The 18,325-nt window shown below is 46.3% G+C and overlaps 1 protein-coding gene across 1 annotated transcript in view; it reads right to left on the bottom strand.

The window, feature by feature from the left end:
- The window catches only part of DNAH9 (dynein axonemal heavy chain 9), a 303,311-nt gene that overhangs the window by 371 nt on the left and 284,615 nt on the right, over positions 1-18,325 (bottom strand). The window contains exons 65-68 of the mRNA XM_068529609.1: positions 17,695-17,886; positions 15,689-15,859; positions 11,164-11,346; positions 3,818-4,207 (exon numbers count right to left, since the gene is read on the bottom strand). Coding sequence (XP_068385710.1) covers positions 3,818-4,207; positions 11,164-11,346; positions 15,689-15,859; positions 17,695-17,886 — 936 coding nt within the window. The remainder of the gene's footprint in view (positions 1-3,817; positions 4,208-11,163; positions 11,347-15,688; positions 15,860-17,694; positions 17,887-18,325) is intronic.

Raw genomic sequence — 18,325 nt, 5'->3', positions numbered from 1 at the left:
CGGAAGATCCAGGAGAGAGAGACTGGGAAGACGTGGCTGCCCTGGGCCCACCCCCTTACTGAGTTCTCTCGACAACCCACGATGGGGTGCCGTGGAGGGGTGGACATCATATTCCCACTGTTTTTCAGCCTGAACATCTTCTCGAAGCAGAGTTCCAAAAGCTGTTGCATATCATATGCAAATTAATCTCTTTGGGGCTTGAATTTCTCTTAGTTTTATTTTGTCATTTCGTAAGCATACCGAATGCAGCTATTTGCCAGATGTCATGCTAGGTGCTAGGGACTTAAAGCTAAGCAAGACACAGTCCCTGCCGGCAAACGCTTTAGATGTTAAGGCTTTGGTTTTGTCCTGTTCCAGTTTCTTACGTGCTGTCCTCCACCCTCTAGAGCATTTTCTCTTTTTGAGCAAAGGGAGCTATGTCCTGTCTTCACTCATGTAATAGGGACCTGGCCGTTCTGTAGCTTTCCAGCCGGGGCCTCTCTCTGGTTCTCTGAGATGCCTCCATAGTGCTGTCTGGGGAAGTTTTTCCTAGCAGTCCTGAGAAATATTCTGAGGCACAAAAAGGTGCCTTGGTGAAATAAGCTTGGGAAGCGGTGCTTACCATACCCTGGACCTGAAGCTTTACGGTGCACACTAGCACACTGAAGACAAGAAGTCCTGGCAGTAAAGAAAACAGTTTGACTTGATTTATCCCAGTCTTTCCCAAACTTATTTGACCACAGGACCCTTTTCTTGCAACCTCTTCATTTCCCGTGGCACTAGGGTTTTCTGAACATACTTTGGGAAATGATGACACAGAGTGACTCATGGATTCCTTGCCTGTGCCTAGGTGATTCTGAGCCCCTTATGCTGTGGACAGAATTTGTTTTAATTCCCATGAAATGTATTTAACGGGAAGGATGTGCCTCTTCAGTTCTGGTAGAGGCTGACATGAGGCATAGTAAGTAACAGAACTAAGGTAAACACTGAGGACCCCTTGTCCCCCACAACTGAGTGATAATGGTGGGGAGTGGCAGCAGGGGTAGAACCTTTCTTTTTCCATATACCATAAAACCAACTCTTTTAAAATGTACAATTCACTGGTTTTTAGTATATTTATAAACTTGTACAGTCATCACCACTATCTAAATTCCAGAACATTTTTATCACCCCGGAAAGAAACTCTATAACCATTAGCTGTCACCATTAGTAGTGGGGTGTTAATGTCGTCAGTTATTATGATTGAATTGTCTGTTTCTCCCTTCAATTCTGACAGTTTTCGTCTCCTTTATTTTGGGGTCTCTTTTGTTAGATGCACATATATTTGTCATTGTTATATCTTCTTGATGGATGGACGTTTTATCATTGTAAAATGCCTTTTTTTGGTCTCTACAATTCCTCTCTCTTCTGTCTTTTCTCTAATAACAATTTTTAAGTCTATTTTGTCTACTATTAGTATAGTCCCCCAACTCTCTTTGGTTACTGTTTTCATGGCATGTCTTTTCCATCTGTTTACTTTCAACCTATTTGTGTCTTTAAATCTAAAGTGTGTCTCTTTTTTTTTTTTTTTTTTTAAAGTGTGTCTCTTATACACAGCATGTAGTTGGATCAGGTTTTTAAAAATATAATCCATTCTGCCAATCTCTGCCTTTTAATTGTAGTGTTTAATCCATTTGCATTTAATGCTTGCTCTTTTTTCAGTCATTTTTCTTCAACAAACACTGCTCGGATTGCCAAAAGCCTTTGGTTAATTTCCGGAGTTCTGACAAGTTTAATTCTGGTATATATTTATATATATATATGTATGTATAAAATTATTACATATGATCTTGATATATACCTTATTATATTATCTTATATATATGATATATATTCTATCTTATTATATATATCTTTATATACGTGTGTGTGTGTATATATATATATATTTTTTTTTTTTTTTGCCAATGTTCTTGTTTTATGGAGGAGAGGAATTTTGGACATCCTTACCCTTCCCTTTTTGCTGAATGCTTTCTGGGATACAGACTTTGAGAACAAGAGTTCTTGGTGGGCGGGTGTCATTTTTGTGTTTGTTTTTATTATTTGGAAACAAGGTAATGAAAAAGTGGGAGGTAGTTGATTGGAATCAACATCCTTTTCCCCACAGTGCCAGCGCTCTTCCTTCTGAGCCTCTTCCCTACTTATCTTTTTTGCACTTCTCTCATTTTGGCGTCTTTAGTATCCTAGCTCGGGCTACCCTACACCTAATACAGTCCCCATGTGATCTCCACTGACAGACTTGTGCAAATGTTCAGGTGGAGAGAGAGAAGTAGGCTTCCTTCTCAACGTTCAGGGTGCTTGAATACTGTCCCACTTTACCGTCCTTTCTGTCGGCTCTTGATTGGTTTCCTAGGGCTGCCGTAACAAAATTATCACAAAGACAGTGGCTCAAAACAACAGAAACGTATTCTTTCACAGTCCTGCAGGCCAGAAGTCTTAAAGTGTAGGTGGGGTTGGTTCCTTCTGGAGGCTCTGAGGCAGAACCTGTCCCATGCCTTTCCCCTGGTGTCTGGTGGTTGCTGCAACCCGTGGCCTCCCTCGGCCTGTAGATGCACCCCTCCAGTCTCTGCTTCCGTCTTCACAGAGCGTTCTCCTCTTATGAAGACACCGATCACTGGATTTAGCGCCTACTCTATTCTAGCGTGACCTCATCTTAACTAATTACATTTGTAAAGACCCCTTTCCAAATAAGGTCACATTTTGAGGTTCTGGGTGGACATGAATTTTGAGGGGACACTCTTCAACTTAGTACAGCTCTCTATGCATATTGATGTGGACTTGTAGGATCTTCTAGACCTTCTAATAGTTTTCCCACATTCCTTTGTATTGACTGCTAGGAATAGTTTAGTGCAAATATTGCCAAATGGGATATTTGACTAAGCAGTCCTTCCAGATCATGTGTATAACAAATGTAAACTTGTCCTAGAGTTATCCATCCTTGTTCATGTCATTTATCCCAGCCACCTGTGCTTGTTTGCTGGTTTCCTATCGGAGACAAAACATCTTTTCTGATCTTATGCTGACTCAAATTTGTATTAGCCTGCAGTGAGGAATCCATTCAAAGTGTCACTTTAAATGATATCACTGGCACCCCTTTGCTAACATGTAGCAGTGTAAAAAGTAGGAGGGATTCCTGCCCTCCGAGAGCTCATGAATGAGGAAAGTGGACCAGGGAGGTGAAATGATACCCCCAGGTCACACAACAAGTTTTGAGCACTCCCTATGTACCAGGCACTGTTCTAAGTGTCTTACATATTAATTCATTTAATCATCACAGCAACTCTGTTTTCCCATTTAACAGTTGAGCAGGGACTTCCCTGGTGGTCCAGTGGTTAAGACTCTTTGCTCCCAATGCAGGGGGCCTGGGTTCGATCCCTGGTCAGGGAACTAGATCCCACATGCCACAACTAAGAGCCCGCATGCCGCAACTAAAGATCCTGCATGCCACAACAAAGATCGCACACGCAGCAACAAAGATCCTGCGTGCCGCAACTAAGACCCAGCACAGCCAAATAAATAAATTAAATAAATAAATATTAAAAAAAAAAAAACAGTTGAGTAAACTGAGATTTTTCAGAGTTAGTAAGCAGTAGTGCTGGGATTCAGATCCAGCCAGTCTGTTGCTTTTAACCTCTCTACTCACTCTGCGCTCTTTATGTCATCCTTGGCTACATAGAAATGATTTGACAGCCTCAAGGGATGCTAAAAGGGCATCCCTTTTAGCAATTGTACTTTACAGGGGGCAATGTGTATGTAATCAGCCCACAGGGGATGCCCTTTGGCTCATCCCAGGATTTACCTGTGCATCCCAGCGAGCGCCTTCCATGAAGAGGCCATGGATGTAGGCCCCTTCCCGAGGGGGGCTCCTGAATTCCTCTCTGTTCTTCTTTGTCACGTCACATTGCAAGGCCATCTGGTCCAGGGGCCACTCATTCTTGCGGGCCGTGGACTGCATGATGGCGGTTAGGAAGGACTGCGGGTTGAAGAAGCCCGTCAACCACACAGTGGAGGGCATCATAAAGTCGCCTGTCCAGGCCTCCAACTCCTTGATTCGGTTGAGCAGGTCCAAAAACCAGGCTGCCAGGCCTGCAATGGAAGGGTAGGCGCGCCTGGCCCAGGGCTCCGGCACTGTGTCTAGGTACAGAGCGTTCTGTAAGTTCTCCATGTCACTGGTCATGGTCAGCTCCCCCTGAAGACAAAGGGTGAGAGGGGAAAGAGTGAGGGGCAGCAAGTCCCTGGAAACAGCTGGCCTTGGGGATCTTTGCGAAGACAGGAGATGATCGCCGGGGTGGGTGACACAATGACAGTCCCTGGCTAGTACTTGATCTGCAAGGTTTGTCTCATAGAGACTGGTCTCTCCCAACTCCTGTGGTATCAGAGTCTACACGTATCTACTGACACTAGTTTAGGTCCGCTGCAGACCTCAAGCCACCTGTGGGTTCCATGCTGATTCCACCCTCCCCTAAAGCTTGGGGGCTCCTCCGTTCTCCTCCAGCGAAGGAGGAATCCTCTTCCAATCGCTAGATGAAATCTGTAAAGGAAGATGTACGTTGAAAACCATCTTTAAATTAAACTTTGTAACTTGAGTTATGCCAAGGATCTACAATTTCTTGAAGGTGTCGTCTCTACTGCAGTGGTTTCTGCACAGGGGTTAGGGTACCCAATAAGGCTTGCCGTGTCTGATCTGATGACCATCAGTCCTATGAAGCTATTTAAGCACAAGTGAGTTAAAATTATAAAATTATCAGTCACATTAGCTACATTTCATGCCATCAGCAGGCACGGTGCCCTTAGCACAGATATGGGACATTCTCCTCGTTCCAGAGGGTTCTATTGGACAACACTGCTCTAAACAGAAAGGCCTAGTTTTCTGTTTGGTAATTAAACTGTAGTGTATGTGTTTTTGCCAGGGTTGTGTTAAAAATTCTGTATGTTGCAGTTTTAATAAAACATGTTTATGGGCATACAATAGTACACGCTGGCTAAACTGCAGATAAGAAGATATGTAGACAAATCAAGACTCATTACAAAAAAAGTCCAATAGACTTAAAAGGAAAAACATATAGACTGTAGTTATTTTTCCTTTTAAAATAAAAATTTTAAGTTTTCAATGGCCAGTTAACTCACATAATTATAAAGTGCTTTTATAAATAATACACCAAATAAATTTGCTTCCCCACAGAATTGTTTTGGGTTGTTTTGAGTCGGGGTGTGTCTGTGGAAGTTTTTTGCCCCTGTGAATGTTGTCGGCCACGCAAGTTGGTGGGGAGGTAAGGTCCCCCGCCCTGGAATCATCCCACAACTGACCTAACAGGACTGGGCCAGCAGTACTGGAAAAAGTAGGATGAAAATGTCCCGGTCCTTTGGCACATCTCTGAGGGCCGTGGCAGACAGACAAATAGAGATGAACTCACATGGAGCCCCGGCCTCTGCCAGCCGCAGTTGTTTGCTGGTACAGAGAAGTCCTTTGTTGCCTGGTTACCGCCCCCGGCTAATTCAATCACTTACTCTGTGTGACCATGCCTTACACAGAGATGTGCCACTTCTGAAAACGGTGAGGTCCTATAAACCTCTATTTCTCTGAAATTCATTGCAAGAAGCAATCATGTGCTTAAATTAAAATATGTGCAGTATTAGGGCAGTGAAGCTCTCCTGTAAGACACTAAAACGGTGGATCCATGTCATTACACATTTGTCCAGATCCATAGAACGTACACCACCAAGAGTGAACCCTACTGTGCACTGTAGGTGACTTTGGTGATTGTGAGGAGTCGGGGTAGATTTATCAGTTGTAACAGATGGGCCACTCTGGCGGGGGATGTTGATGATGGGGAGGCTGGGTGTGGTCGGGGGAGGGGGATATGGGAACTCCGCCTTCTGCTTAATTTTGCTGTGAACCTACAACTGCTCTAAAAATAAAATCTGATAATAAAAAAAATGTATATGCAACACTTAACACTCTTCAGAAATCTAAAATCATTTTGACAGCAGGGAAGCATAAAATGTGTAACTTGGCTTTCTTAAAAATTTCTCACATCTGCTTAGAAGTTATTCTGACAATGATTTTGCATTTACTAATTGAAAGTATGAGTGATGGAGCCTTAAAGAACGTGCTGTCTCTTAGGTTCTGCCCGTTTGAGAGTGAAGCAGGAACGATTTAGGAAAAGAAGAAGTCATTCACCTTGGGGTTAGGGTGCTGAACTCAGATCTGCCCATGACCTTGAGTGGACATAGAAATGACTCACTTTCAGAGGAGGGGCTGAGAAGAAACCAGAGAGAACCCCACTCCAAATTCACTCAGTGTAACGTGGGTCCCTTTCTTAGGAAAAGAGGAATAAACCTACAGACTCTGGGACAGCGTTTCCCACAAGGTGTTCAGAGAAAATTCGTTTCCTCAGGTGCTGCCAGATTGATGGAGGCAGGGTGGGCAGACGGGAAGTTTCTGGGCCAGACTGTGGGTAAGTAGGCCTTTTGTAAAGACTCCAGCTACCCGCGAGAGAAACCTGCTTCCACCTGCTCAAGCCTGACCTCCTCAAACTCCCCCTGCCTGGATCCCGTGGAACACGGATTAATGTCTGCACTTATTTGCTCATAGGTCAAGAGTCGACAAAAAGAAAACTCATAAAGAGAACACTAAATCCTTAAGAAGATGACGTAGTTCAGGGTCCTGTGTGACTGGCTTGTTCCACGTTCACATTGTAGGGAAAGCAGGGAGAACTAAAGACTGGGGGGCGCTTTATGGTGGGTATGAGGGCTACCTGGATGTGGCCTTAACCACTTTTTTTGTCCCTAAAAATAAATGCTTTCAAAGTCTTTCTTAGGTAGCATATAAGATAAAAACCTGATTTGCCCTCTAGGCCTTCATTGCTTTAAGTCAGTGTGCTTGTTAAAAGCGCGGATTCAAAGGCTCCATTCCAAACCTAAGGACTCCAGCCTCTGGATGGCCAGGAATGTCCATCTGTAAAGGGCATCTCTGGAGGGTCAGAAGTGGCTGGTGCTCTGGCCTCGCAGGCACGTGGCCAGCGTCCATCACGTGGGGTCAGCAACGCCCACATACGCCCTTCTCCAGGGGCTGCAGGCTGCACCCTGTCCTGAGGGTCAGCCCCTGTCTGCTTTTCCTTCCCTCTGAAGGTGGTCTTTGCAACCAGCTTTCATATGAATGAAACCCCGGGAGGTAAAGAGGTTGGGAGGAAAGTGGGAATTATGTGGGTTCCACCCTTCCCAGTCTGGTGTCCAGACTGCGGGTGACAGCAGCCGGTCCATCTGTGCACTCTAGCAGGCATGTGGGCCAGGGCAGCTGCCTGCGGGGTGGTGACCGTAAGTCACTAAAGGGCCAAAGCAAAACCTGAACTATGAAGTCAACACACAACAGATGAGAGTAAAGAGCCAGAGCGGTTCCCCAAGTCAGCGAGCTGGGCTTTGAGACTGAACATCTCTCACATGTTTAGAAAAACAGAATTTGTCAATTAGGAGGGGCAATCAGCCACTGAAGCGTAGGGGGAAAATGTCTGATGCCATTAAATATCTGAATCATAGAAAATAGTTCCCAGCCCCAGATTCTGGGCTGGCCATGACTCCATCTAAGAGAGCACTGCCCAAATGAAATATAATGCAAGTTGTGAATGGGTAATTTTATATTAAATTCACAAAATTACATGTGTGTAAATTTTACATTTTCTAGGAGCCACATTAAAAAAATAAAAAGAAACAGATGAATTTAATTTTCATATGTTATTTAACTTAATAGATTTAAATTGTCAAATATTTCAATATTTAATCAATATAACAATTATTAATAGGATATTTCCCCCTTTTTGTCCTGTATCTTTGAAATATGGCATTTAATTTAAACTTACAACACATTTCAGTTTGGACTAGCCACGTTTCAAGTGCTAACCTGTCGTTAGTGGCTACCATACTGGACAGTGCATAAGAATCCAGCTTCTCCTGTAGTTTTCCTACACAGGTAGAGAATTTTCTGGGCAGGCTGCCATCAGTCAATGGTGCTTTGAAAGTTATACCTAGTTGTAAAGGACTGTAAAGGAATAAACTGGCATTTGGGAGTTTTGTACATCAGGCTTTTGTGCATTTGGTTAGTGGGAGTCAGTACCTCTGACCAATCAGCTCTGGGATGCTCACAGGACCTGGTTCTTCACTGTGTAAGGCTGAGAGCCAGATGTCTGACTCTCCTAAATTCTTCTCTGTGGGGACACGGTTGTGGCTGGTGGACCTCTCCCAGGTGGCCACTTCTGTGTGCTGTGGGCTCCCACAGTCCTCAGGGGTTAGAGAGCTGGGCCTCTCAGTTCAGCCAGTACTTTTGGGTAGCATTATGGTTTCCCATCCAGCCAACTATGAATAAAAATTTCTTAATCAAAAATGCTAAGGGTATTGACTTAAGGACTTAAAAAGTTAGACATTTTCTAATTTGGTGCCCAGTCTGGGCAGAGCATTTGGGTTTGCCTGTTTGATGTGCTGGGGAGTGTGAGTTGCCCCATGTCTCCCTGTGCTCCACCTAAAACAGTCCTAGAACTTCAAAGTGACTGTTAAAGAGAAAGAAAGGACCGGAAGGAAAACCTCGGTCAGAATTTCCTCTCCTCCCATTATGCTTCCCCTTCCGTGTTCCGCTGGGAGCTGGGATGTGAGTTCCTCACCGCTCCATGTACCAGCCGCTCTCCAGTTGGGCCCTCACGTCTCCCGCACATACCAGGCTGTCCTGTGACCCCCTGCTGTTCCAGTTGCTCCCTTCGGCCGTTTCCTCTCTGACTCCCATTTCTTGCAGCTCAGCTTAACCTCTTCCCCAGACTTGGAAACTTTTCCTTCTCTGAACTCTGCCGCTGTCCCCTTGCACCTTCACTGTTCCATGAAGACATCTGTCCATCTTTTCTTCTACCTACTTGCCTTAATGCTATTCACAAACTTGTCTTGCCACAAGAATTACCCAGCTGCTGGCTAAAAATATAGGTTTCCAGACCCCAGCTCCGGAGGTTGGTGGGACTGGAGGGTGGAGATAGGAACACATATTGGGATGAAGCCCCCAGGGAGTCTGATGACCAGGCCAGTTTGGGGCCCTGTCCTAATGAGACTGGGTTTTCATGACAGCGTTTTTAAGCGGAGATTGCTCTGTCTGTCCCCCCCCGCTCACAGGGGACCAGGAGAAAAAGGCAACATACCGTTGTCCTGACTGCTTCTGGGTCAATGTTGTCACCACCAGTCACCTTTAGAAGTTCACCATATCACTCTTACTCACCTGAGGGGACCCTCTGCTCCAGCCAAACCAAGTTAACTCTTAGAACAGGCTTAGGGTTCCCCACCTTGGGACTTCTAGAAGGTTCTTCATATTGCCACATGTCATAATCCTACCCTTCCTCCAAAGCCCCCTGGATGCCACTTCTCCACTGGGGCCATCCCTGATTCCACATGCTTCTTTCTTTCTTTCTTCTCGCACCTCTCTCTGTGTGGCACTGAATCAATCCTGCCTGGTACTGTAATCCATTTGTATGCTCGTTTTCCCGCCAGACTGTCCGTCTGGAGAGGAAGGCTCCCCTGTCAGTCTCCGCTGTCTCCCCAAGGGCAGAGCACCGAGGCTGGCCATCCACCAGCCCTGCTCAAGCTAGACTGGAAGAAAAGAGCAACTCCCTCCCCACCCCTTCATCCTTGCCCAGGCACGCACTGGGATCCATGACACCACACCGCAGCGAAGGCTCTTGAAAGAAAAATGAGTGAATGAATTGGAAGTCGGATGGGTAAATAGACTGCACCAAATTGCACAGATTCACTAAGCTAAGACTGCAACAAACAAGCTCAAGATAATTACTAATATGTACCTGCGTACCTAGGGAACCGAGCCACATAAAATGACAGGCAAGGTCCTTATTTACGTTTGAGATTGTTCTATGCAATTCTGTATTTCCTTTGATTACAAGCCGGTGCATAATTTGGTAACATTGCCAAACAGCATCAGTCTTCGACATCCCTTCCCGTCTCTCCTTTCTCCTTATTTCCTTCTATCCATATTGGGGCAGAATGGGAATTAACAGACTAAAAAAAACTCACCCAGATTTCTCAGTCTATTTCATAGTTTCTATGTGACCACATGTGAAAACGCTCATGGCTGTGTGTCCTCTGCACCCGTGACAGTGGTCATACGACTCCAAGAGCCAGACACAAGGGCGGCAGCACATCACAGGCCTGGACGTCCAGGGCTGGGCTGAGCTTTCACCGCTGCCTACAAAACTAGGTTCTCACTTTCCCTCTGTCTGGGGTTACAATTATTTTAATACATGTGCCAGTGTAAACTGACAACAGTACTTTCCTCAGCTCCTCAAAGGCAGCAGGACCTCCCACTCACCTGTCATCCAGGTGAACAGTTATAGCGCTTTTCTGTTAGGCTTTGTGCTGGGCACTTGATGGAATTATCTTATGGTGAATAAAGTAGATCTGTTTACATAATTGGTGGTATAAATAATAGACTCTTTCATTGGTCATGAGAAACGTCAGAGCTTGTGCAGTATCGTGGGCCTTTCAGATAACCATGAGGTTGCAAAAGATTAAAGTTCTTTCCTTTCCTCTGACGGGGTAGTAATAATAGTGCCATCAGCTTACACTTCTGGGTACTTGCCGCGTGCTGGGCATTGTTCTAAACATTCTATGCGAACCTATTTATTGAATCCTTCCCAAAGCCCTATGAAGTAGGACCACTATCCCTGTTTTACAGGTGAAGAAACTGAGACGCAGTGAGACTTAAGTCACTCTCAGGCCACACAGCGAGGAGGCAGCAGAGCTGGGAGGCGGTCCAGGGCTGTCTAGAACCTGTGCTCTGATGCAGCACACACTTCTATGTCCCATGAAAGCAACACCAACCATGTCAGCAGAAGACACAGGGCATCAAGACGTCTCTTGTGCTCGGTGCTCAGAGCATGGGCTCCCGGGCAGCTTGGCAGTCACAGCTCATTCTGCCCTCCCAGCTTCCAGCTTCAGAGCCTGCCTTACCCTCCCTGCAGCCTGGCCAGACTCTGGTTTCTAGGAGTGGCACCTTCTCAGGCAGTGAGGCTGCTGTGCCCACTGCTCTCCAGCTCCCCTGGCGCTCCTCCCACAAGGGGCTCCCGCTGGCAGCGCCCTCCCTCCCCCGCCCCCAGCCTCACCCACCTTTAATCCGAGGTCTAGCTCTCGCAGGGAGCGCTGAATCTCCCGGGTGAGGACGTTCATCCGTTCGCACTCCTGGAGCACCACGACCATGTAGGGGGTGCGCTCCTCCGCCTTGGCCGTCAGCTCTGGGATGTTAAACTCATCTGTCACCCGCTCCAACAGCTCTTCCAGGACGGCCTTGACCTGCCCCACAACAGGAAACACAGGGTTACGACGAGGTTCCACTCCTCCAGAAGGCCTCCATTCCCCTGCCGTGTGGCACTAAAGATGCCAGTCATCCGTGCCCTGGGCATACCCTTGCCCGCTTGCTGAGGTCAACTGGGTCAGGGGCTGAGGACCAACCGCAGCATGGCCTCCCTTACAGGCCGGCCAGCTCTCTGTGACTTCTGTGACCAGCTTAAAAGGATGGACACAGAGGCCTTTCTGAGAATTGGGAGTTGAAAAACCCAGAGACTGACCCCGTTAGCTGTGGGAATTGAGCTAGAAGGGCACAGGACAGACTTGGGCCTAGGGTGGTCATTCGGAACCACAGGAAGCCGCGGCGCTGAGCAGCAGTGACGGAGACATAAACGTCCCTTTCGGAGTTTCCGTGAGGCTGCACTGCAGCTCCTGTCCTTGGGTCCTGGAAGAAGCATCGCCACAGCTCATGTAAACCTCCTCCCCCACCCCACGAACCCTTTTACCACATGGACTGTCAGCTCATTAGACCAGGGGAGCCAGAACAATCAGGGCCTCTCTCCTGGAAAATTGGAATTGAGGCGCCCAGATTCTGGGCTGTCTGCGGGGCAAGCACTGGAGGCTGAGTCTGCCATTTCGAAGCAAATGAGTAAAGCCCAGGGGCTCTGTCAGCAGAGAAGGAAGAACGAGAAAGTGCAGACTCGCTGGAACATGTGGCCGGCAGAGAGGCTGGAGGGAGGGAGAGCGGGAGCCAGGGCTCCAGTTCCAGCCCTTCCTGGAGTCAGGAGGGCCGGTGGACGTGTGTGGTGGATGCCGTTTTGGTTCGTTCATCTCATCCCTCTTCTTCCAGTGACGGGTCCCTGTCTCCTTTCGTGAAATTACCCCTTTCCCACTGTTTTGGGGCACAAGTCACCGGGCCAGCCCTCCCCTGACTCAAGTGGGCCAATCAGATGATCCTTCCCAGGAGCATGAAAATTGAATCTCAAGCCCAGGATTTAGGTGCAGAAAGTGGAGGGAAGTGCGATGGTCCACTCTTCTCTCTCCCTGGGACCCCAGAGCCACTGTGGTTTCTACTCTTTCTTCAGTGTATTCCTTTGATACAGTGAGCTATTTCTTGCCTATTTCAGCGAAACTGGCCTCTGTTCCTTGCAACCAAAGAACCCTGACTGAGTTAATACGGCCTTGTTATGTATCACCCGTGTGAATTTAGGCAAGTCGTTTAGACCTCAATTTTCTCATCTATTAAAAATTTCCAAGAGCAACTTTCTCCACTGCCCCCTCCCCCGCCAACTCCCAGGGCTGGTGAAGAGGTCAAACCAAAAGCGGTGATGAACGTGGCAGCATCTGAAAGCTACAAAGGACCCTATACGTGTACAGGGTTATTAATATTAATTTTGCCTTGTATTGTTAACAGACAATACATTATCTAGGAAAAGAACCGATGTTAGAAAAAAAGAAAGTAAAAACTCATTACCGTGTCACAAATGGGTCTCTGGTGCTGTCATAGCAAAAACTGGAATGGAATTTTAACAGTACCTGGAAGCTGCTGCTGAGACAGAAGACAAATGGCTAAAACTACATCATAGTTCTGTCTCTGGAGATGGATTTGAAGAAACAGCCCTGTATCAGCAAGCTGCCATTTGGACATTATTCACAAAGAAATGAAAAGATAGTCTGGAGCTACTGTTTCAAAACACATTGAACATGGGGAAACAGAGTTCTCTTCCGTCGCTGATCAGGCCTTGGGGGATTTGGAGACCCTGCCTGAGGAGGGAGCAAATCCACAGACATAGAGAGGACACTTCAGATGGGAGCAGTGCATGCCAAGGGATGTGGTCTACTTTACTTCCACAAGCAAACACCTCTGTTTCTTTTTTCTTTTGGGAAAAGTAATAAATGCTTATCATAAAAATCTAAATATTACAGATTCCTCTGATATTAAAAGCAAAATCCTCCCACAATTTTGCCTCTTCCTTCAAAGGGGGGAAAAAAAGCACTGTTAATTATTGGTTTATAATTTCTGCAGGTGTCCTTCAATGCATATGACTCTATCTATCCATCATCTATCCGTCATCCATCTATCCATCCATCCATCCCCATATTTATCACATCTGCCATATCTTCCTTCCTGCCTTGCTGCTTCTCTTCCCTCCATCGCTCTCCCTTCCCTCCCCACCTCCTTCTCTTTCTATCTATCACAAATGGAATCATAATACACACAGATTTTTCAGTTTGCTTTTTTTGTGTTTTGTTTTTGTTTTCTTTTGGCCACACCATGTGGCCTGTGGGATCTTAGTTCCCCAACCAGGGATAGAATTCATGGCCCCAGTAGTGGAAGCTCAGAGTCTTAACCACTGGACCGCCAGGGAAGTCCCTCACCTTGCTTTTTTCACCTAATAATATATCTTGAACACATTCCCTTGTTAGTACCTATGGATTTATCTTGTTTTTTTAACAGTATGTATTATTTCACTGTTTTGGCATAGCATAATTTATTGAGTCATCCCCCTATTGATGGTATTTGGTCTGTTTATCATTTCTACTACTATAAACAAGCCTGCAATACAGAAATATATCATAACATCTGTGCCCTTTTGAGTGTTTCCACTGGTTGAATGCCTAGGAATAGAATTATGAGTAAAATATATGAACATTTTAAACTTTAGTAGCTATTGTCAAATTGCTCTACAATTTAAACCTCTACTAACAGAGATGGGAGTACATCTTTTCTTATGTTCTCACCACTGTATATCCTCACGTTTAAAAAATTTGACCATTGTGTGAAAAATAATATTTCACTTAACTCCATTTAGTTATGAGCAATGTTGAGAATATTTTACTATTTTTCTTGGCCATTTGTATTATTACGTGACTTTCTTTTGTGTCCTTTTCCCCTTTCCCCTCTTCTTCTCTCTCCTTCTTGTTCCTCCATGGGTAATAACTGTATATTAGCGAAATCTGCCCACTTCCCGGTATCTGTGTTGCAGTTGGGTTCTCCTAGTTTGGCAAGTGATCGTACTTCATTCATCTCTGACATACACACACACACACACACACACACCCCATTTCTTGAAGTGGTTAGAAGAAGGGGATAAGGAAATGACAAGAACTAGAAGCTTCCTTTAACGCTGCCCAAAGAATCCTAAGCCTATTACTCACATAGTCCCAGCCTTTTCATTTTTAAGCTAGGAACATTTTTGATACTAGGTGGTTTGGATTCTGGGCAACATAAACTTTCTTATCTTCCTTTTGTTCTCAAATTATATCCTATGCATCGAAGAGTAAAACAGCAGTTTTCTCAAAGTAGGCTCACCTGCATCACAATCGCTGGGCTGCAGATTCCTGGGCCTAAAACCCCAGACCCCAGAATCGGATGCTCCCTAGCTCATTCCGAGGCATATTAAAATTTGAGACTCATTTTAATGACATCACTCCATACCTTTAAACAAACATCCAGCTCCTTTACTATCAGTCAGTTTGTTTTCCTAAAATCAATCCCTGAAGCCTAAAAGTTCGTAACTCTCCAGGTTTTTTAATCCTTAATCTTCCAAGTATGTTTCCTTGTAACAAGGGAACCTCTAACTAAAGGAACCCGGGTAGTACTGTGGAGGGGAGGTGGGGTGAAGCAGACGCATCTGTCGGAAACTGAACTGCCTTGCCTTAGGAAAGCATCACAGAGAAGGTTCACTTTGAGCCCCTTCCTTTTCTGCCCTCTGCCGCGCCCTCACCAGGAACAGAGCTCCCAGGTTGCCTCTGGTCACCCTACGCCCACACGGCACCCTCCTCTGCCTTTCCACCCAACAATTCCCCTGCACCTTCCTGAAGTTTCGGGAAGTCCTGTGTTTAGTAGCACTAGCTGTGCGTCAGGAGACTCGGGGACTAACTGTCCTTCCCACAAAGAGACGGCATTTTCGTCTTAAAGAGGAGCGTCTAGCTGGCGGAGTGACGGCGGGGTGTCTAGGGACAGCTCCCCACCCATAATTACCTAGTTTGGGAAAGGAACCATGAGGTCCATTTCGAGGTTCCCAAACCACGATTGTTCAGCTCTGCCCTTTCTTCACTTTGGCAGACAAACGGAATAAAACCTGCCTTTGGGGGGACGAGTGAAGCACTGCCACACCCAGCGGCAGGGACGTCCTACCAGGGACCCCGAGGGCCCGCCTGGCCACGTGACTGCGGCGGGTCCCTCGGAGGCGAGGGGTCGGCGCAGCGAGGATGGACCAGCCATGCGCGGGGAAGATGCACGCCGTGCAGTCTACGCTGTGGAGCCCAACACGGCCGGTGGGAGAAAGGGCGAGCTCGGCAGTCCTGGGCTCCCCAGAATATCTCGGGCAACCCCTCCATATACCTTTTCTTCCCTTGCGGCCCCCGCTCCATCTCCGGCCTGGCTGTCCCGGGGCTGCAGCTCCAGCACGGTGCGAAAGAGCTTCTCCGACGTCTGGGTCAGGAAGCCGATCTCCGCGTTCGGGTGGAGGCCGTAGAGATGCGGCGACTCTGGGGGCAGCTCGGCGTCGATGTACTAAAAAGTCAAGGGCAAGCTCACTTGAAAACCAACGAGATGTGTCTCCCATCTCCCACCTGACTAGTCCTCTGCCCGGCAGTCAGTGGGCCGGAGCAGGCCTCAGACGCCGGGGCCCCTCTGGCCCTCCAGGTGGCCGCCACTCACCGATGCGGGCCGACCTCAGCGTGCTGGCCACCTGTTAGGGCACATCCTTACACCGTCCGTTTGTGTATGCCCGGCTGGTTTTCCAGAACCTCCACATTCATGAGCTCATGCTTTTGGGGGAAGCTTAGCTGACTTTATCCATCTCCAATCTCAGCCCCTCCCACGGCGCCCTGACCTACACCTGTCCCTCCACACACAAGGGGGACTTCTCAGAGTCCCTCAGAGATACTTTTCCTGCCTGGTAATTTTACCCAGCCCTCCCCGCTTAAATTCCGTTTCTCTCCCCTCTGTTTATTTAAATCAGGGATGATAAACCTGAATGCAAACATGGGACCATGTATGCAAAATAAATGTGTGAATCCTGGTGTAGGGTGAAGTGAGCTTTGCTTCTGGCAGAAAGTATTCGAATTAAAAACATTTAAAACAATGTGTCTCCAAACACCACATCTCTGTGGTCAGTTGTGGTGGGCCATAGGCTGCCATCCCTAAAAAATCCTCCCCAGCATGTAAAGCTCAGTTCCTTCTCCAAATGTTTCTGAGCACTCTGTGCCAATTCTCTCCATTACAGCGAAAAAATATCCCTCAAGTTTAGCTTTGATGATTTCTTGGTGTTAGTAACAGCTAGTCTAAGTAAAAGATGGCTCATTCCTTGAAGGCAAATTTGCGTGTTTATTTTTGCATTTCTTCCAGCACCCAGCACACTCCTGGACTCCTGGTAAGTCCTATAAGCATCTACTGACAGATTAAAGAGAGGTATGGAGAAAGGGGAACTCTACCGAAGTCATCTGGAAATGTGCAAACCATGTTATCATTGCCCATCACCTGCATTTGTTCCACAGTAGGGGACGCTCTTGCACAACTTTCTTGGCTAAGGCCTTCAAAGTGTTTATTTAAAAAATTTTTTTATTTACTTTCAAGAGAATTATTGTTTTAATTTCTTCTCAAAGGCCTAGTTTTTCTGGATCAAATGACTTTTATGACTTACCTTCTTAAATTTTAGGAATTAAAAATCTGTTTAAAGCTTGTAGTTAATGTTCCTATGACCAGTATTTCCCTTAAGTTTGGTATTCAAGAGTTCTTTTAGGAATGTTCAAAAGTCAAGCAACAAAAAAGGTTTTTTTGTTTGAATTCCTTTTTAATACATTTTCATGGTAGGGTAAATAGGCAAAGATGCACACCTTAAAAATAGCTGAAGTAATAGTAAAATGAAAACCCAAAGTGATAGTATGAAAAAACTCCATGAGAATGTTTTCTTGGTATGTGTACGTGTGTCTGTGTTCATAGCTACCAACAGAGAATAGGAGGGGTGAGTGATCTGCCCACAAGATCATGTCCCTCTGAAGATATTTAGAACCACTAATATAATCTTTACCAAAAGTTGGCTAAGTTCTTACCTGAATTTTTGCTCCTAATGGTTGTGTCAATATCCTGAATGAAAACAATCAAATAAATGCCCGAGATGTTGTTTGTAGAAAAGACCACCAAACAGAATTATTGAACTAAACATCAAGAATAAAAAGATCTCTAAAAGTTCAACTTTATCACTAATTTGAGGCTAGAAATCCTATAGTAGCTCTCAAATTGAACAGGCTGAGAGCCACGCTGGATGGAGCTCGGCTCTTTAAGCTGGCCTTCCCCGGCCCCGCAGGCGCATCTCCAGCCCTTCGGGGAGAGACCCAGGTCCCTACCTGATGGTAAGCACTGTAGTCCATGTTGCCTGGGAGGGGGAAGCCTGGCGCCAGGGACAGCTCTCCTTCCAGCATTTCTGGTTTGATGAACTCCTCCAGGTAGGTCCTGCAGAGTCTCCTGTCCCACTCATCAGTGATATGGCCTCCGTACATGATATCACCAAAGAGGTAGCGCAAGTCATCATAGGGGACCTGAGAGACGGGAAGGAAAGGAAGATCTCCACGCAGGCCTTGGGATGGCCCGATGTGTGGACAGAGCGTGGGCCACAAGATGGGGTGGTTCTTGAGATTAGGAACAACGTCTTATTCATCCAAGCTCCCCTGGTGCCCAGCGGGGTCGGGCACATGTGGGAGCTCATTAAACGCTGGAGGAATTACATCAAAGAGTGAGAAGAGGTAAGACGCCAGCACTCTTGCACACATGCCTTCCCTCTTTCACAGTCATTAACTGTGGCAGTGCAGTCTCTACCTATGGGTCCTTTAATCACGCCAGTGTCGAACGGAGGAAAGCGAGGACATGGGTACTTTTCCCATTTCCTGCCATTAATTAGCATATTAATTAATCGTCTCCTTGGAAAGTTCAAAGTGAATGAAATACAGCACACAAGTTCATGGGTGTTAGAGACAGGGA

This window comes from Eschrichtius robustus, chromosome 20, assembly GCF_028021215.1.
Source record: "Eschrichtius robustus isolate mEscRob2 chromosome 20, mEscRob2.pri, whole genome shotgun sequence".
NCBI lineage: Eukaryota > Metazoa > Chordata > Mammalia > Artiodactyla > Eschrichtiidae > Eschrichtius > Eschrichtius robustus.
This window is presented reverse-complemented; position numbering and strand designations above follow the sequence as displayed.